We start from the raw sequence: 21,328 nt of genomic DNA, 5'->3' as shown, positions 1-21,328 counted from the left end.
ATGACACCACGTTTTCACTGATGTGCAAGTTCGGGACAACAGCTGAAATGTTCGTTGACAGAGAGGCCGCTGTCATTGTTTGGTACTGCACATAAGCATCACGCATGCACTACTTACTTCAACCTTTCTGCGTAGCATGGCTTCTCTCGTTCAGAGGGTCTGGTGTTAAAGAAGCCCCAGGAACCACCCTGAATGTAAGCGCCATCGAACAGACGCTTCCCGTTGAATTCACCATTGCATAGAGTACCGTTTAGCCACTTGTCCTCTGCTGCGGGTAGGGTAGATAAACAGTGTGTAATGAAGAAAGAAAGAGAACGACATCCCGATCATCATCAAGAGCGGAGGGCACGAGATCGGTGCTCGAACACCACCATCGTGTTCTCCCGACGTACTGTTCCGAGGTAACGCCTGTTTGTTGGACTTGTCCAATAAACCTCCTTACATTTGGGGGATCGTGCTGGGTAGGCACACCAACGGCACCCTGGAACTACGATCCCGCACGTTGCGCTCGACCATGCAAGCTGACGCCGCCCAACCGCCATTATCTCTCCCGCCCACCGTTTGCCCCAGCCCGGTTAGCCAGCGAGATCCCCCGGTATTTTAGGGCTCGGAAGACCAGGACATCGAGGACTGGCTGTCGGCCTACGAAAAAGTTAGTGGACCCAACAAGTGGGATGACGCTGCGAAGTTGAGTACCGCTAACTTTTACCTGGCTGGTGTGGCGAAGCTGTGGTATATGAACCACGAATCAGAATTCGTGAACTGGTGCGCTTTTAAGGAGGCAATACCTGCCGTTTTCGGTCACCCTGCCGTGCGGAAGTTGCGCACCGAGAAACGGCTGCGCACACAGGCACAGGAACCAAATGAAACTTTGACCGCCTATATTGGTGACATAATCGATCTCTGCAGGCGCGCAGATGCCTCAATTAGCGAAAGTGCCAAAATACAGCATATTATGAAGCGTGTCGACTACTTTGTCTATCAAATGCTTCTTGCGTAGTCGCCTGGCACTATGTCTGAAGTCGTAACTCAGTGCCACAGCTATGACGGATTGAGAAGGCAGCGGGCTCTCACCCGACGTTCATCTCACACGTACAATCAGCCACTCGCACTGGACAACGTGCCTGACCAGTCATACCTTCTCGCACAAATGAAAGAATTTGTGCGTGAGGAGGTGGCCGGTCAGTTGTCTCTCCTGCCGTTTGCTCAGCGTCAGGAGCTCCCACAGCAGCAACAACTGCAGCGACCGATGCCGTTTGCTCCCGTGCTTCGACACATCATCCAAGAACAGATTTCCGAGGCCATGTCGGTGCCCATTCAGCAGCAACCGGTCGCCGCCCCTCTTAGTTACGCTGATGTAGTAAAGCAGCAGCACATTCAAGAGCCCTCACCGTCCCATGGTGTGCCGTATGCTGCAGCCCCAATTCAACCGTCCGTGACATTGGCTGCTTCCATCACAGCAAATCCATGGAGAACGCGCGACAACCGGCCGATCTGTTTTGCATGCGGTGGCCCTATTCATATCGACCGATTATGGCGCCGCCACGGCCCAGGATACTCAGACGCCCGTTAACCGAACTACACAAATCGTCCCCGCTCTCGTTATGAAAATCAGGGTCACCAAACAAGCACGTCTTCACGTGACTATCCGCAACCCACGTTTCGTCGCTCACCTTAACCCCGTCGCTGCTCCTTGTCGCCCATGCCTCCTCGACCAGCCCCTGAAAATGAGGGAAACTAGCTCCCGCAGTTTCTGAGACAAGAACTGCGCTCTCGAAATGCTCAAGTCCTCGAACTTTGCCGTCGAATATTGTCGAAGGTTTCTTAGAAGGCACCCGTGCATATGCTGTCGTCGATACCGGTGCTGCCGTTTCTGTTATAGACGTCACACTTTGCCGCAAGCTTCGAAAGGAGACCACAACTCTTGAGATGATGCTCTTACGTACAGCGAATGGAGACCCTGTTCGGCCTATAGCTGCCTGCACTGCTAGACTTATTATCGCTTAAGAGCACTACATTGTTCGGTTTATCGTCCTTTCAACCTGCTCGCACGACATCATACTTGGCTGGTACTTTCTATCGTATAATCACGCCACTATTGATTGTGCCAGATTTGAACTTGAGCTCTTCCCGTTGGTGATCAGTCCTACAAACCCACTCATCAAGCCGCACACAAACCAGTCGTAACAGAAGACAGAAATTCCCCCGACAGCAGCTGTTTTGCTCCGCGTGTTCTGCAATAGCATATGTGATGAAGCTGCATTCTTTGAACCATCACGCCTCCTCCTTAGTCGGAAGCCACTTCTTCTGCCTCATTCGACCCTTTCTTTTTCGAATGGAACAAGCGCTCTCCGCCTCACAAATCCTCTTCCGTACCCAATCAAACTGCTTAAAGGTAAATCCCCTTAGGGTTCCGTGCAACCCATTGATATCTGCCAAATTTTTCCTGTGCTGCAACATTCAGCTCCACGCGACTTTGACGTCGTCAGTGCTCTTAATCCTTCTGATGTACCAGCTGCCGACCTATTCCATTCGTCGAACGCAGCGGACTGTCACCATTTGAACGCTCTGCTCTTCTCCAGCTACTCTACCAGTTCCGCGACTCTTTTGATGTTGCTCAACGTGCCCTTGGCGGAACTTCTACCATTGTTCATAACATCGACACTGGCTCAAAGTCGCCAGTGCGACAACGCTCCTACCGTGTCACCACCGTGGAAGGTCAGGTTATTGCCGACCAGGTTGGCGATATGCTTAAACGCGACGTTATTTGCCCTTCACAAAGTCCACAGGCGTCCCCTGAGATTCTCGTTAAAAAAAGGGTGGATCGATTCGCTTCTGCATAGATTAAGGGCGCCTAAACAAGGTCACGCGAAAAGACGTGTACCCTTTAGCCAGAATTGACGATGCTCTTGATTGTCTACAAGGCGCCGAGTTTTTTTCGTCGTTAGATTTGCGTTCCGGGTATTGGCAGGTGCCTGTAGCAGAGGCCGACCGTTCAAAGACAGCCTTCGTCACGCCTGATGGCCTATTTGAATTAAATGTCATGCGCATAGGCCTCTGCAATGCGCCTGTCACCTTCGAGCGCATGATGGACTCGGTTCTGCAGGGTTTGAAGTGGCACATGTGTCTCTGCTACATCGACGATATTGTTGTGTTTGCGCCAGATTTTTCAACCCATATCGAACGCCTCAACCATGTCCTGATTTGTCTTAAGAACGCTCAGCTGCAACTAAATTTCATGAAGTGCCGCTTTGCTATGCGAAAACTTACAATTCTCGATCACGTCGTATCAAAGGATGGTGTGCTTCCGGACCATGCTAAACTACGAGCCGTGACCGACTTCCCCAAACTAACGACTCTAAAGCAGTTACGAAGCTTCATAGAGTTATGCTCCTACTTTCATCGGTTTGTGCGCAACTTCGCCTCTAAAATTGCGCCTTTGACCCAACTTTTAAGCAGCGCCTCCAATCTCTCGTCATGGTGTTCTGAGTGTGACCAAGCCTTCTCCACCCTTCTCCGTCTCCTGACGTCACCACCTACACTGCGTCACTACGATCCTACGGCCGCAACTGAGGTGCACACAGACGCCAGCGGTGCCAGCTTCGGTGCTGTTCTCGCACAACGAAAGCCTAGGTTCGCAGAGTATGTCGTCACATACGCCAGCAGAAAGATCACCAAGGCTGAGTGAAGCTATAGAGCAACCGAGGAAGAATGCTTGGAAATAGCCTGTGCACGTCCCAAGTTGCGCCCTTACTTATATGGCCACACGTTTGATGCAGGTATGGACCATCATGCATTATGTTGGTTGTCTTCGTTGAAGGATCCGTCAGGTCGCCTTGCCCACTGGGCTCTTCGACTTCAAGAGTTTGACATCCGCGTTATATATCGTTTCGGACGCAAGCATGCCGATGCTGATGCACTGTCGCGTTCACCACAATCAACCGAAACTGCGTCCATATCCAATATACACCACCCATTGTCAGCTCTTGACGTCGCCACCGTCTCCTCTGCACAGCGTCACGATCCCTGAATCGCTTCGCTTTTTGACGTTTTATCTGAGGCACCTACCATTTCGACCACTCGAACACTGCGACGGCAAGCTTCGCACTTCAGCATCCGTGATGGCCTCTTGTACCGTCGCAACTACTCGCCAGATGGTAGGAAGTGGCTCCTAGTTAACCCCAGAACGCTGCGCCCTACAATATGCACGTCCTTTCACTCCCACCCGTAGTGTGCACACGGCGGTCTCATCAAAACCTATGAACGCTTACGGAAAAGGTACTACTCGCGCGGAATGTTTCGCCGTGTCCGCAAGTTCATTCGCGGCTGCCACGAGTGCCAGCGACGAAAAAAACTACCGCAACCTGCCGCAGGTTCAATACAGCCCTTTCCATGCCCACGCCGTCCATTCGACCGCGCTGGAATTGACATTTATAGACCTTTACCTTTGACCACGGCGGCAAACCGATGGGCTATCATTGCTGTCAACCACCTTACACGATACGCCGAAGCCACTGCTCTTCCCACGGTGACACTAGAGGACGTCGCCTCTTTCATCCTCAAGCGTTTTCGGCTTCGGCGCGGTCCTCCTCGCGAACTCCTCAGTAACCGTGGTGACGTATTTCTCTCCGATGTAATTCAAGCACTTCTCCACCAGTGGAACATTTTACATCGGACATGTACTCCTACCACCCTCAGACGAATGGTCTCACTGAGCGATTTAATCGGACACTGGGCGACATGCTTGCGATACATGTTGCATCTGATCATTCAAAATGGGACCTGGTTCGTCCGTTTTCGACGTACACGTATAACACCGCTATGCAAGTTACAACCTGGTTTTCCCCCTTTTTCCCATCTGTACGGTCGTCAGCCGACGCACACTATCGACCCGTTGCCGCCATGCGTACCAGATGCTTTAGAGTGCACGCCCGTGTCGGTAGCCGCCCGTTACGCTGAAAATTACCGACAACTAGCCAAGCGCTTTACTGCAGCCGACCAACAACGCCAGCAAAACGCCCGCGATGATGACCGCTCTCATGCCGCAGCATTCGCTCCTGGAGCACTTGTGTGGCTGCTTGTACCACCCTTCGCCTCTGGCTTGTCCTCCAAACTGCTCCCAAATTATCATGGTCCCTACCGCGTCGTTGAGCGTACTTCTCCCGTAAACTACGTCATTCAACCTCTCACGCTGCACTGCGACCGTCGTCGACGTGGACGTGATGTTGTTCACGTAGACCGCCTGGAGCCGTACTTCGACCATCTTGTCCCAACCTCTTAGATCGCCTGGATGGCTCCACCTTTCTCGATGGGGGCAATTGTAATGAAGAAAGGAAGAGAATGACATCGCGATCATCATCAAGAGCGGAGGGCACGAGATCGGCGCTCGAACACCATCTTGTTCTCCCGACGTACGGTTCCAAGCTACCGCCTGCTTGATGGACTCATCCAATAAACCTGCTTATACGTGAATGAAGCGCTCTCTTACGTCTACCTCATGTATTAGCCACCAGTTGCCTGCCTGAAGTAGCAGATGCCATTTTTCTTAAGAGCGCGTATCTGTCTGTGTTCCTCAACATCACCACATAATTACCTGGCGAAATTGAATTCGGCAGCTTTGGTCTGGGATCAGGAGGGGTATTCTTTAAGAGTCCACCTTGTGGACTGTCCATTTCGGTCGCAGCTGATCTGCAGGTTCAATGGAGCTGCGCGGGTGAGGAGGAGATGAGCAGCCCCAGCCAATCAGTGCTGGTTGAAATCGAGAGTCTACTAGGTGGACTCTTACACAATACTCCGCCTAGATACCCGTTCTGTTCGCGCATGACATTACCGGTTAGATATTGTCGGAATCATCTGAGCGTTGTGTGCCGTTCAGCTACACTTGTCGCCATGGAGATTCCTCGCTTGTAAGGATGGTCAAGCACATGTTTTTGTTCTTAACACTACCACCAATCTAGTCAACCACGGCGCGGCGAACGAATCGGTGATGCATGTGAAATTTTTTTCGTGTATTCACTTGAATGGCGCCAACTACTAACGCGAAACCTGTCGCTTTGTGTACTAACGTCCTCCCATGGGAGCTACTCGACTTGGTCGCGAAGCTTTCGAACACTGTCTTGGAATCAGTAAAAGACTTGGTCAGCAATACCATTGCTCCATTGCACCCTGAGCAGAAGAACTTGACTGACCGCGGTTGTGGAGCACCATATTGACACGGAACTACATGAGCCTGTCCGCCATCAGCCGAACCTTGTATCACATTCCGAGCACCACATTATAAAATAACACTTGAACGACATGTTCAAACTCTCTTTAATACATGACGAGCTTCTCGAATCCGGCAACATTGATGCCTTCAGGCAGCAAGTGTGGGTTTATTGACCAGTTGCCTTTACCCAATAAGATCGCGTCCTCGTGACGCTTGCGGCAAAAACGACGTTCTACATCCGAAGCCAAGGTCTGTGAGTGGTGGCGCTGGCTAGCACTGCCAGGGTTCTATTAGGACACATAATTACCCTAAAAAGTGGATGGGTAAACGGCGCCGCGGTAGCTTAATCGGTAGACCATCACACGCGAGATGCGAAGGTTGTGGGTTCTGTTCCCACCAGCGGTAAGTTGTTTATTCAGCCATTTTAATTGCCACTTATTATCGTTTGTTTTGTTTTTTCAGTTATTAAGCACAAGTAATTTCCCCTATGTTGTCCTTGGTGTCAGTGTTTGTTCGCTTCTGATGATATGTTCAAGCGGAGTATTCTATCCGTGAGCTGTAATCATCTTGTTTGTTTAGATTATAGAATGCTGAACACCGTTGCGTGAGTGAACATCTACCCTTGATGCGTCTCGATGATCCCCTTGTCCAAAGGAGGCGTGCTATTTTACAACATCAGGCCTGCTTTCAGGCTACTGGCATGTGCCAACCTGACATGTACCAGATGCGCGGAACGCAGGACGGGATGTTTTTGCGCTGGATTGAATGTTAAATTCAATTGGCTTCTACGACTGCTGCGAGAGCACTTGGCATTTTGGCCAAACAACAAAGCTCAGGTGATAACAGTATAAAAGGAGTCGGTGCAGTAGTATGGCTTACACAGCTGGTTTAATATTGAAGATAAATTTGCTACTTTTGTGCACACCCCAATAAATGCTGCAATACTGTCGCAGCCAGAAAACAAGGGCAAACACATAAAAAACGCACGGGAAGAAGCAATCAGCTACACGCTCATGCCGACTTAAAAATTGAGCACCACTCTCCAGGCACTGTTTTCCAAACCTAAATGGTTAACTGCGTGCACAGACGGGGCAGAGTGAGGAACAAAGCTGCTCGGCGCTAATTAGCGCTGTTTCCTGTTCTTCCTCGCTCTGTCTCCGTCTGTGTGCGCTTTTAACCCTTTAAGGTGCTTTACCAATTAGTGCACCAAAGCATCCTTGCTTATGAAAAGTTTAATCAAAACCGTAATTTTGGATGCAAGGGCAGTATGCTTTATTATTTCTGGCTCCAGCTAATTATTACGAGCGATTGCAACATGCGTTATCTTGAGAGATGAAATATATGCTTGGCGGCGCAAACTGTCTTAAATGAATTCTTTGATTCCGGCTTCCCCTATTGTAAACCCAACTCTTGTATAATTATGATATGAAGATTACTGCCACTTATCTTAAGCACTTAAAGCGATCTAATGTTGTGATTGACCGTTGTTACCCCTGCTCCAAATTTAGAGTTCATTCTTGCATTGCTTTATTAGAATGTGTCTTCCATGTTACGCTAGTTTATTGTCAAGGTTTGCTTTTCTTTATCGACTGCTTCTTTTCTAGTATTTGCCTTCATCTGACTGAACATTGACACGATGGTGCGTTCTCTAATTTTAGGTGATGTGTACACGCGATCGCACTATGTTAATATTATTACGATATTATCGAGCGAGGCTCGAGGGACGAGCCGCCGCGAGAACGACGACGAAGTGGGACTGTGCCCTTTGTGCGAGCGAGTGTCGGCCTGGCGGTCTGGCTCAAATGTAAATAGCTTGGATATAGCCTCTTTCACCTGTGTGTTTCCACACGTAACATTCTGGTGGAGGCCAGCGATCCCCGTCCTCACCACAGAACTCCGGAGTGGTCGGTACATCGAGCTTGTCACCATGCCTTCCGGTGATGAGACCGCTTCTGCAACGGCTTCAGCTTGTCAGACTGCTCTAGTCATCACGGTTGCCCAACATCGCGACCCTGGTGTGTTCTCTCGCGGGAGGGAGAGGAGGTTAACGAATGGATCATGCTCTACGAACGCGCCAGTGCTAATAACAGGTGGGACCCAACGATCATGCTCGCCAATGTCATTTTTTATCTCGGCGGCACCCCACGCGTGTGGTACCAAACACATGACGACGAGATAAACAGTTGGGATAGCTTCAAAGAAAAGCTCATGGAACTGTTCGGCAACCCCATTGGGCGCAAAGCTGCCGCGAGAACGGCTCTTGCGTCTCGTGTTAAGACATCTACAGAATCGTACGTTTTATACATCCTCGACGTCTTGGCTCTCTGCCGCAAAGCGGACGATACTATGTCTGAAGCTAAAAGGCATCGCCCACGATGCTTTCAATTCGCTTGTTTTCGTCCACGTCTCGAGTATCGACGCCATCATAAAGGAATGTCGTCACCTTGAACAAGCTAAGAGCCGCCGTATCACACATCACATCACGCGACTATTAACACTACTGCTACGTCGATATGTGAGGGTCGACCGCGTCAGACCACCCCCTGTGGCGTCGTAACCCGTATTGTTCGCCGAGAGCTCGAGGCCGCCTGTTTGCCAGCTTTCTCCGCGACGCCTCCCGATCCACCAGCAACCACAATTGCGATGATTCAGGATGTCGTCTGACAGGAATTTGAGAACATGGGTCTCAACTCCGTGTGTTCATCGTCTCCACCCACGGTTCCCCAGTTCTCTAGCAGCCCTCCTCTTCCCCGGCAGTCCTGCAGTCCTTTTCTGCCACATCTCGCCGCAACCCACCCGACTGGCGTACGTGGGATGACAGGCCGATCTGCTTCCACTTCTGTCGCATGGGCCACGTCGCTCGTCGCTGCCGCAACCGATGGCCACCACCTCCTCGGACATACACAGCCGCTCGTTCCCGCCCCTTTGGACCTTCTGTTCCCTATGCCACCCGCCATGAACCCATTGCCACTGCTGCTCCTGCCCCGAACCTTCGCTAGAACCGCTCGCCTTCACCTCGCCGCCATCAGTCTCGTTCACCCCAACGCAGTCGCTTCTCTCCGTCGCTTATTGCCTCCCGGATCCAGCCGGAAAACTAAGCACTGCAGCTTCTGGAGCTGAAGCTGCGTTGTCCACCCTGCCCTCAAATCCTCTGCTCACGTCACACACGAACCAAAACTTTCTTGACGTTGATGTTGATGGCTATCCTGTCACGGCACTTATCGATACAGGGGCACATCTTTCTGTTATGAGTGTTGCCTTGCGACTACGACTGAACAAGCTCCTCACTCCTGCGTCACCACGCGCCGTCCGCCTTGCGGATGGCAGTACTGTGCCTATCATCGACATGTGTACGGCACATGTTAGCATCGCCGGCTACCAGACTCCTGTCCTCTTCACAGTGATTGCTCATTGCCCCCACGACCTCATTCACGGCCTGGATTTTCTCTCCGGGCAATCTGCTCTTATTGACTGCTCTGCTAGTACATTTCGCCTTGAGTTGCCGATTCTCGTAGAACCTTCTGACGCACCCCAGTGCCGCCTACGCCCCACCGGCTTTATTCGCCTGCCGCCAAAATTAATAGCCTATGTAGAACTCTTGTCTTTCCCACCAGTTCCTGAAGGCAAGTACCTCGTCACTCCTCTGCCAGACATTCCGCTGCAGTAGGGCGTTACTGTGGCACACAGTATACTTACTATTACTGCAAACCGCACTTTCATGCCTATGTTTACCTTTGGATTGGCAAAGAAAATTCTACCTCAAGGTATTTGTCTTGCCAACGTTCATTGTCTCGGCGAAGATCACGTGGCAACTTTATCGACCAATGCTTTTTGCGAGCTTAGCAGGCCAATCGTACCAGCCACGGCCGCCGATCCCAAGATACAGATAATGGTTCCGACCGACCTGTCATCTGTGCAGTCTGAAGACCTTTACCAATTATTATCGTCCTACAGAGATATTTTCGACTTCGACGATTGCCCTTTAGGCCAGACTCTCACGGTCAAACATCGGATTCTTACTGGCGATGCTACTCCTATTCACCGACGACCCTATCGAGTTTCTGCGCCAGAACGCCTAGTAATTCAAAGTGAAGTGAACCAAATGGTAGAAAAAAACGTCATTGAGCCTTCTTCGAGTGCCTGGGCGTCACCTGTAGTGTTGGTTAAGAAAAAGGATGTCACGTGGCGCTTCTGTGTAGACCACCGCCATCTGAACAACATTACTAAGAAGGACGTCTACCCGCTCCCACGTATAGACGACGCCCTTGACTGCCTCCACGGTTCCACCTATTTCTCTTCTATTGATCTTCGTTCTGGATACTGGCAGATTGCTGTTGACGATATAGACAGAGAAAAAACCGCGTTCATCACACCTGATGGCCTATACGAATTTAAAGTAATCCCGTTTAGATTAGGCAACGCCGCTGCCACATTCGAGCGTATGATAGACTCCTTGCTCCGAGCTTTCAAATGGTCCACATGTCTCTGCTACCTCGACGACATCATCATCGTCTCGCCCACGTTCGACACTCACCTTGAGCGTGTCACAGCTATACTTGATGTATTTCGAAAGGCGAAGCTGCAACTTAACTCGTCCAAATGTCGTTTCGGCCACGGCCAAATTACGGTTCTGGGCCACATCGTTGACGCTTCCGGAGTACAGCCTGATCCCAACAAAACTCGCGCTGTTCGAGACTTTCCGGTTCCGAAGACAACCGCAGACGTTCGAAGTTTTGTATGGCTATGCTCATACTTTCGTCGTTTTGTTCGAGATTTTGCAGTAATTGCTAGACCCCTCACTAATATTTTGAAGAAAGGCGTGCAATTCTCGTGGGGTACTGCAGAAGCCGCAGCCTTCTCTCGTCTCGTCACTCTTCTCTCGTCACCACCCATTCTCGCCCAATTTTACCCTGGTGCCCCTACAGGATTGCGTACAGATGCTAGCGGTCATGGCGTAGGTGCCGTCTTAGCCTTGCGTCAGCGTGGCAAGGATCACGGTATTGCTTATGCGAGCCGCCTCCTCGCACCATCGGAGCGCAACTATTCAATTACGGAACGAGAATGCCTTGCTGTAGTGTGGGCGGTTGCGAAGATCCGTCCTTACCTTTACGGTCGCCTCTTTTCCGTAGTCACTGACCATCATGCTCTCTCCTGGCTCTCATCGCTAAAAGATCCTACAGGCTGGCTTGGTCGATGGGCTTTGAGGCTACAAGAATTTGCATATTACGTGGTCTGCAAGTCTGGGCGCCTGCACCAAGACGCTGACAGTTTGTCGCGTTACCCTGTTGGCGACCCCGACGCCTCCAATATTACCAGTGCTGCTTGCGTATTCTCTGTGTCGCAGCTACTTCATTTCGCCGACGAGCAACGTCGTGAAGCCTACATCAGAGCACTCATCGTCCTTTTTGAGCATTCTCTGGCCGACGCCACTCGAAGCATCTTTGTCTTCCGCGATGGTACTCTGTACCGTCGTAGCCTTCATCCGGATGGCTCCGAGTTCATACTTAAACGCCTCCGCTCAACCGTCCTAGAAGAGGTTCACGATGCACCAATGGCAGAACACCGCGGCGTATCTCATCTATGACCGTGTATGTCACCGTTTTTTCTGGCCGGGCCTTGCCCGTTCCGTACAACGTTACGTCGCCGCTTGTGAACTTTGCCAACGCTGCAAGAAGCCTTCGCAGCTCCCCGCTGGCTACTTTACCTGCAGCCGCTGTACATCCCTGCCAAGCCCTTCCATCGTGTCGGCTTAGACCTTCTCGGCCCATTTCAGGAATCTACATCAGGAAACAAGTGGCTTGCAGTCGCGGCGGACTACACGACCCGCTACGCCTTAACCCGCGCTCTTCCAACCAGTTGCGCAACTGATGTTGCGGACTTCCTCCTGCATATCCTTTTGATTCATGGTGCTCCGCGTCAATTGCTAACAGACCGTGGCCGTACGTTCTTAGCCAAAGTCATTGACGACATCATGCGTGCCTGCTCAATACAGCATAAATTTACCACGTCCTGCCACCCTCAAACGAACGGCCTCACTGAGCGATTGAACCGCACCCTTACAGATGTCCTATCCAAATAAGTTTGAGACGATCAGCGTGACTGGGACCAAGCTCTACCTTACGTACCTTTGCCTACAACTCTTCCCATCTCGAAAATGCTCGCTTTTCGCTTTTTTACCTCTTGTATGGCCGTGATCCGACGCTACCACTGGACACTGTGCTTCCGTCCACCGCAGCTTCAACTAGCGCTTAGGCCGTGATGCTATCGCCCATGCTGACCATGCTCGCCAACTTGCGCGCGCTCGTCTACAAGTCTCGCAAGGCAAACAAAAGCGACGCTACGACCTCCGTCACCGTGGTGTCCATTTTGCGCCCGGCACCCTCGTGTTGCTTTGGTCACAATTGCGTAAGGTTGACTTTTGTGAAAAACTGCTTTCCTGCTACACAGGCCCATATCGCCTGCTTCGCCAAGTGACCGATGTCACCTACGAAACCGTTCTAGCCACGCCCACTACGTCCTCCGCTGTGACAACCAGTGGCATTGTCCACGTCGCCCGACTCAAACCCTACAACTCTCCCCGTGCCTTGGATGTTTAATAGCACCGTGACGGCCCTTTTGCAGCCGGGGGGTAGTATTACGATATCATCGAGCGATGCTCGAGGGACTAGACGCCGGGAGAACGACGTGGAAGTGGGTCTTTGCCCTTGGCGCGAGCGAGTGTTGGCCTGGAGGTCTGGCTTGAAGCGGTATGAGCCTTGGAATAGAAGATGAAGAAGCGCAGTAGTCTGGGTTCGGAAGAAGAGAAGAAAGAAGTGAGAATAAAAGGGTAGACAAGATGGACGCCAGTTCCATCTCAGTATTTTCCGTCTATTGTGTCCTTTAATTAGGAATGCTACATCATCTTGGCGCAGCCAACAGCGGACGCCAACATGTGGGTGACATTTTTCCTTGAGGAGACCTCCACAGAGAAGATAATTTTTTCGAGATACCAGGCTGAAGATGAACCAGCGGGTGAAATACCTCGCGAACTCAACTCGGCAGAACTCGTGAACCTGGTTTTAGAGAAGGCTTCCATGGACATTGATGAACTACGTCGGCAGGGTGCTGTGAAAGTGAACGTGCGTCTGGCGATCTTCGACGAATTAGTTCTTCAACCGGTGCGTCGAAAGGACTCTGGATCACAGTCGTCGACGGAAGAGGTGAGGCTCGTTTTGAAAGCTATTCGGCTACAACAAGAACAGATTTCGCAACAAAACCAGCAGGTGACATCGCTTATAAGCTCTTTAAGCTCTGAGAAGCCGGTGACTAAATTGGTAGAACCCGATGCGTTCGATGGCATGTCTTCAAGTCCGGAAGGTTGGCTTGAATTCTAGGAGTATGCCGCTGGGAAGAACAATTGGCACTCTAATGAGGACAAGATTAGTAAAATGCGTAGTTACTTAGGCGGTGTTGCACGGAAGTGGTATGATTTGCACATTATTGAAGAGGCTGGCAACTCTTGGAATCAGTGGAAAGAAAAATTCTTGACGACATTCCGAAGCAACACACTGCAATGGTGGAACGCCGCGCTTAATTTCAAATTCAAGCAAGGCTCCGTCGTCGAGTATTTCTTTGACAAACACCGCTTTTTAAAGCTGGCCGAGCCCATGATTCCTCCTTCTACCGTATTAGCAGTAATATTGCACGGACTGCACGCACAAGTCCTGAAGCAAGTGCAAATACAGTCACGTCACAGTCACTTCATACTGCCCGGCGCAGATTGGCCAAGCCGTAATCAGCGAGAACAGCGCCGCCTTGCAGGCGGCACAGAGAACTTGGGTTGGCGCGCTCCCAGAGGTCGGGTGAATAACGTCGACAGTGAGCCTGTCCCTCTAGTTTCGGACGCTGAAGAGGCTCCGACGACAAAAAACTGATTAACAAGGGTGACCAGTCCGACCCGATAACCACAACTGAGAATGTTTATTTACCTTGCTCTAGCCTACTTCACATCCCTGTCAAAGTGGGAAACAGACATATGATGGCTTTGGTTGACAGCGGTGCTTCTGTGTCTATAATAAATGTCAAGCTGGTAGATGCAAGTCACCTGCTTAGTGGAAGAGTACTATGGGTGCAAGGCTACAATGGAAAAGTGACAATGCATCATCAATGGGCCTCAGTAAACATCGAATTCCAAGGTCATGAAATAGAGAGTGAAGTACTGGTGATTGAGGGGGTGACGTATGACTTTATACTGTCCAGACCAGATATAAACTAAACATCAACGTATACTGGGACGATGCGGTTTTAGTCTAAGGACTATCAAGGCAAGAGACACAGCCGGATAGAAAAGATGACCTGCGTGTTGTAAAGTGCGCGGAGGATATTGCAATGCCCTATCCTGAACTGGCATGCATAGGAAGCTATCCAGCAGCGATGACGTCACACAAGGTGCCTTTCGAACTAACCGATGAAACCGTCATCCGAAAATCACCTTATAACATGTCAAGAGAGCGCAAGATATGGTTGAAGAAGGAATTGCACGAGATGTTAGACGCCAATATAATCCGGCCTTCGGTGTCACCCTTCGCCTCTCCCATAACTATTGCGCCGAAAGAAGATGGTATTTTCAGACTGTGCATAGATTACAGGGTTCTCAACCCACAGACAGAACTTATACCATTTCCCATGCTGAAGATAGACACGATTTTAGATGAGACAGGTGGTTGCCGATGTTTTTCACGTATTGACTTGTGCAAAGGTTTCTGGCAGATCCCGCTAGCCGAAGAAACAAAAATGTGCACTACTTTTATCACGCCCTTCAACCTGTACGAGTATAACCGGCTTCCTTTCGGCTGGAAAAACTCGCCAGCATGGTTTCAGAAGATTATGAATGAAGTCCTTAAGCCTTTTCTAGATGTCTTTTGTAACGTGTACATAGACGATATTAGCGTCTTCTCCAAAACAGAGGCGGAGCATCAGGAACACCTGTCCCAGGTATGAAATGCCTTGAACTTGGCATACCTCAAGGTTAATTTTAAGAAAACTGCGTTCTTTCAAAGAAAAGTTGTGTTTCTTGGAAGAGTCTTTGATGGGACTACCAAAAGCACGAAACAACAGTCCATCGAGAGGATATCCCAACTGGTAAAACCATATGACGTCCACTCATTGCGTGTGTTTTTGGGATTAGCAGGACATTTCGGACCCTCATAAAATACTTTCCCATCAAAGCAAGATGCCTCACGCGCCTAACGCAGAAAGAAGTTCCATTTTAGTGGGATGAGGAATGTGAGAGAGTCTACCGTGATCTGGTGCACAGAATCTCTGCTGACCCTATTCTACGCATATCAGATTTCACTTTACCCTTTGAACTGAATACCGACGCCTTACTCTATGGGACAGCTGCAGTCTTGTACCAGAAATGTCCAGAAGCATCCGGCCGAGGAAAGCGACACGTAGTAGGTTACTACAGCTACACTCCCAAGCCACCTGAAGTCAACTACACCACTACAGAAAAGGAAGCTCTTGCAGTCCTTAAAGCAATTCAGTACTTTCGTACGTACTTAGAAGGTGCGTAATTTACTTTGTTCACCGATCACCAGGCCCTCACTCATCTCTTGAATATGACCCAACCTAAGGGACGTATCGCCAGATGGGTGAACCATTTGCAGCAGCTCCATTTCACCATCTCCCACAGACCGGGACCCCTTTTGACTGATGCAGATGCATTGTCTAGACTGATGATACAGGCCAACAACGAACAATCGGAAGAAATCAATGAAATTAAATTGCGGGAATGCACTGAACAATTGATTTTTATGGAAGGTCGCTATCAAGTCCCGCCAACGCTGGTTTCCAGGGTGCTTTACTTGTACCACGATAGCCCAGAATCTGGAGGACACAACGGATTTTGGCGCACCTACAACAAGCAAGTCACATGAAAGAAGATGTCAATCGATACGTTCGTTCATGCTACATTTGCCAAGTCAACAAAGTGAAATATAAGCAGCCTACGGACGCCATGATAATACCTTGCCAATCGAACGTGCCTTTTGAAGTTATAAACCATGATTTTGTCGAGCTAAATAAGAAACGAGAAGGAGTCCGAAAAACGCAAGCTTTTCTTCTGGCCATAGATGAATGCACCAGGATGGTCGCGGCATGGGCAGTAAAAGAAATGTGAATAGTGACATCGCCCTTCTCGAACGGGATATGTTTAGGATAACCATGACGATTGTATGTGACAATGCTCCAGCGTTCAAAAGTGAAAAGCTAGCAAGATGGGCTCGAGACCAAAATATATCAATCCAATTCGGTGCGCCATACCATCCCGCAGCGAATGGGCTTGCAGAGCGTGCTATACGAGATGTGAAACAATACATCAGGACGTACGATAGTTTCCCTGGTGGTTCAAAATGCTCTTTAGAAGCAGCTGTAATACATCACAATCGCTCCTACACCAGTGGCTTGGGATGCAGCCCGCAATTCGCTTCTTCAGGAGAAACCCCTATTCCTCAGGCGGACCGTGAACTGGGGCTCTTAGAAAATGACAAGATCGTCGAGGAGAGGAAACAGCAATCAAAGGAGGAGCGGTACCGTAAACGAATGAAAAAAAAAATTTTCACAAGAGACATTGCTCAGATATCCCAGGCATTCAAGTCACCAACCTCATTCTAGTTAGGAAAGGAGTAAGAGAATCCCGTGCCAAATTTTATGGTCCTTACTCTGTGACAAAGACAGCCACTCAGAAAGGAATATTGAAGACTTTGTGGTACATTGGCGAACGTGGCTCAGTTGAATGCGCGTCGATTGGAAACGTTTTAAAATATTACCGCAGGAGGGGTTAGAAACCTGGAAGGGTGAAGCGGTATGAGCCTTGCAATAGAAGATGAAGAAGCGCAGGAGTCTGGGTTCAGGAGAAGACAAGAAGGTAGTGAGAATAAAACGGTAGACAAGATGGACGCCAGGTCCTTAGCAATACTTACCGTTTATGATGTCCTTTAACTAGGAACGCTACATGGCGCAAGTGTAAATAGCCTGTATATAGCCCGTATATAGCCTCTTTCATCTGTGTATTTCAGCACGTAACATATTGTCACCATTTTTCGCGCTCACTTATAACTTAAGTGTCTGTAGGTAACATTAAATGCTCTAATATATTAGTACATCACTGCTTATTAGGCACGTGTCCCAATCATGTTTTCGATGTCAAGCTGTCCATCGCTGTTAATGAAAGGGGTGTCTGCCTGCGTCCAGCTGCTCAGTGAAAAATAGCTGTCGCACCGCCTCTCCCTCCTTGAATAAAAGAAAAAGAATTGAGCCAAACGAAGCTCAAAGTGTTCACGTATCAGAAACACAAATCCTTTGTGTAGCAGTGTAATAAAGGCAATATAACTGATTACATTCTGCACAGCGTTCCTCACCGTCACGATTACCTGCCTGCCAGTGAAGATGACCAGACTTGTTCATCTCCACCTCCTGAACCATGCGACTGTCAATTATACTGTCTCCTTGATCGGTTCCCTTTACTATGACACTGTTTGCTAGGGAGCCTAAATCGAAGCACATGATTACCATATAGACAGTGCTGTATCCAGGGCCGGCGCGCAGCCTAGAAGCTGGCTGATCCTGGAAATAATCAGTAGTACGCTACACCAGTTTACTCGGCGATACACTGACAATGGAGATACACCAAACCCCCAACCTTAGGAAAGTTGGCATAGAAATGTTTCCTTTATTGAAGGAATCGCGCTGTTGATGACGTATATTTGATCCAAGAACATATATAGGGATAATTTTTTACATCACTGCGTCATTCCATAGAAAACAATGCCTGCAGCCATGACACCTGGAAATATCGTGAGAAAAGGTGATGTGTTCATATGTGTGACCTTCCCGGCGAGGGAGCAGCAGCATAAATCCGTATCAGCCAGTAAATCATAGTCATGGTCATAATCAGTCACACTCAGGGTTCGCAAAAAAAAATCGCTCTCCATGATGGCCACTATGCATGTGGCGCTACTCATTTACACACCTGGCTTAACCTTTGCTGGCTGTTATCACATTTTTACAATGTCGACATCTATTATTATCAAGTGACAGGGGCGCTGTGTTTTCATCGTTGCCTTCAGTATTCCTCCACCCAACATGTCCAAGCCCGTTTTGGTGGAATTTGATGAAATTCAGCAGAAACCTGGAACGAGCCTGCGAGCTTTCCTGGTCCTTGACCTTTCCACGAGTATGAAGGTGAGAGCTTTTGCTTCCTACGCTATTTCATAATAGTACATTTTCAGAATATTGCCCCAATGGAAAGAAACGAGTTCGAATTCTTCAAGTTACATTCTAGCTAGGTTAAGCGATTACTGGTCAGTAATTTCACATCATGAAATGCTCTGCGGAAATATAAGCTCGAATAGCCTTGTTTATTAGGCAATCTTGTTTTTGAGTATACGTAAAGCGGAGTCCTTGTATCATGCCTGTACCTCACACAAGGGGCAGTAAACTACCGTGCTAGAGCCGCGATACGGTAACCTTGTCTTCTTAAAGGAGTACTGACACAAAAAAAATCCATGTGGTTTTTTCTGCTTTAATAAGTAGTTAATGACCCAGTAATCACGGCACGAGACCTCATTTACTTCAGAGCGCGACAGGTAATTATCTGCAGTCTTTTTTGTAGCGACCAGTCCCAGTTTCGGTTTCAGAGAGCAACGAAAGGGTTCACCGGGTGTGTAAACAAAGTGGTCACGTGTTCGCAAAAAGCCATGACGTATGCTCTGCCGAGCAGCCAGCGTGCGGCGCGCCGGCACGCGAGCTTCGTGTTGCTAGTCGTCTGCTACGCCTGCACGTGGTTTGCGATGTCCTCGCCATCATCGTCGTCCTCGTTTTCGTCGTCCAGCGGCGACGATTTCCTGCATGTGGGAGTCGCCGCCGTATTAGACGTGGCCAATCACTTTCAATTTGACCCACTGGAGAGCAGCGACTCGGATATTGCGGCCGGCGACGGCGAGCACTGCAGGAGACACACGGTACGATTCGGCGTCCGATCCGACGTGCGGCGCCGCATGCTCCGGCATGCGGCATACGATGAAGCGGGAGACACACGGTCCGATTTGGTGTCCGATCCGGCGTCCGACGCGCCGGAACGGCAGCCGGAATCGAGGTGTTTTGCCGTGCCGAAGCGCCGGATCGGACGTCCGGCGTGCGACAAACCGGGCAGATTTTCATAGTCCGACGCGTCCGACAACCGCACCGTCGTCTGGCCGCAGCCAATGACAGCGCGGCTGGCATGTGACGTTCCCTCCACGGAGGCGGCGCTGGCTGGCCGGTTTCTCGCAGTGTTTTTTTTTTTTCCTTGCCTGCTGCAGTTTGTTTCCGACACGAAATAGTTACCAGTTCAGTAAAATTATCTCGACGTGTGCCTGTTATTCAAAGCAACGCCTAGTACACTAGGACTAAGCTACTGGCGAGATCAGGAGACGCGACGCGAGGGCATTTCGCGGGCAGATAGCACACACCGACCGTCTGAGCGAGGCTGCTCGCTTTGCTTGCACGTTTGCCCTTCGCAACGAATGCGTCGAGTAAACCCATTGTATTTAATTACGGGCGACCTAAATGTACAGTGTTAATTGTTTTGGCAAACATAAGCGCTCTTCGACGAGCTCGGGTTGGATCGTAAGCGCCGTCGGCCGCGGCGTCTGCCTAGCTAGGCCTACCGGCCCTATCGCTGGCTGTTAGCGGGGTCGTCAGTGGACGACGCGCCGTCGTGAAGTGTTCTGTCACTCGCAGGGGCATAACGTTATTGGCAGTGTTCACGTAAAGCGACGCAGTGTTGTGGAGAGTTGTTTATATTGCGTTTCTCGACGTGGCTCTGAAGTCAAGCTGGAGGGCTGGATCTGGGCGGAGCTTACGCGCCGCTCAATCTTTCGGATGCACGCACCGTGTGTCCCGAATAAGCAGCATGGTAGCCAACGAAAATTCGTGACGTAGCCACATGACGTAGCGTTTTCTTGGCTATTTACAGACCCGGGTGATGTCAATGTCGCGAGGTGCTCTGTTTTACGATTGGCTGCGCGCACGTACTTTAAAATTGATTTTAAATATGTTCTAAGCGATATTCGCCGCTGATATTTTACACACGATGTGTGTGTGACCCACTAAATCGATCTCACAAGTTATCTCGACTTCAAATTTTTGTGTCAGTACTCCTTTAAGGCTATCACAGTAGCGTCTACGCGGGCACATCGGCCTAACTGAACGACCCTAGGAATAAATAAAGGCGTGAGCGCGCAGTTTTCTGGCGCTCAGTTACCCACCCGATTCCTCTACGAAAAAAAGGTGTGAGCTTTGATCTTGCCTAAAACTTTACGCAGTGCCGCGGAAGCTTACAGAGTGGTTCAGCTGTAGGCTAATAATTCACTGCGATATAAAAAAGGAAATTCTCTGTCGCCTTCGATGTGGTGTCATGCTCTAAAAGATTCAAAATTCACAAACCGCGCACCTCATGGAAAGGTTTTCCAGAAAAATATCTCAGGTGCAAAACAAAGCGTTTGCACGAAGCGCGTTAGAAGCGACCATCAAAAGAAGATTACAAGGCAGAATCCTGTAGCCTAATCGAACCGAGTCTCATGGCTTTACAAAGGCTGAATAAAATGTGTTTCCATAATTGCTGTTGATGCAGAATGAACTAGGGTTTCTGGACACCAGCGGAATATAGCGCGCATGATTGGTTACATATATCATTCAACGAGTGGAGTATTTACTGTACTTCCTAAATATTTCAGGGAAATATACTTTATTGTCTGGTCAGTGGCGTGGCCAAGTCCAATTTAAATTGTAAAGGTTAGCGTGCCGAAGCCATCATGTCACTTCTATAGACATCATAGTAAGGTCGTTTCAAATACATTTGCTTACGGTGTCCCTTTCCCGTGCCCCGACGTGATTGATGGTGAGCCCCCGTGATGGGTGCAGGAGTCTCATGGCACAGGGCACTCTTCACAAAGCAAGAACTCTCGACTATTCCTAAGGGGTACGTGAAATAAACACCGCTGCCTAAAATTGTGCCCATGACGTCGTCTGCTGCTCATATAGAGGTAGTGGGTACGCGGCCCAGAGGCCGCTGAACAGTGCATCACCAGGGCGCTACAT

The 21,328-nt window shown here is 49.7% G+C and overlaps 1 protein-coding gene across 1 annotated transcript in view; it reads left to right on the top strand.

The window, feature by feature from the left end:
• Positions 1 to 21,328, top strand: part of LOC139061294 (calcium-activated chloride channel regulator 1-like) — a 180,727-nt gene that overhangs the window by 69,758 nt on the left and 89,641 nt on the right. The window contains exon 5 of the mRNA XM_070541067.1: positions 18,316 to 18,430. Coding sequence (XP_070397168.1) covers positions 18,316 to 18,430 — 115 coding nt within the window. The remainder of the gene's footprint in view (positions 1 to 18,315; positions 18,431 to 21,328) is intronic.

This window comes from Dermacentor albipictus, chromosome 6, assembly GCF_038994185.2.
Source record: "Dermacentor albipictus isolate Rhodes 1998 colony chromosome 6, USDA_Dalb.pri_finalv2, whole genome shotgun sequence".
Lineage (NCBI taxonomy): Eukaryota > Metazoa > Arthropoda > Arachnida > Ixodida > Ixodidae > Dermacentor > Dermacentor albipictus.
The sequence above is the reverse complement of the archived record's forward strand: the minus strand, read 5'-3'. Positions and strand labels throughout refer to the sequence as shown.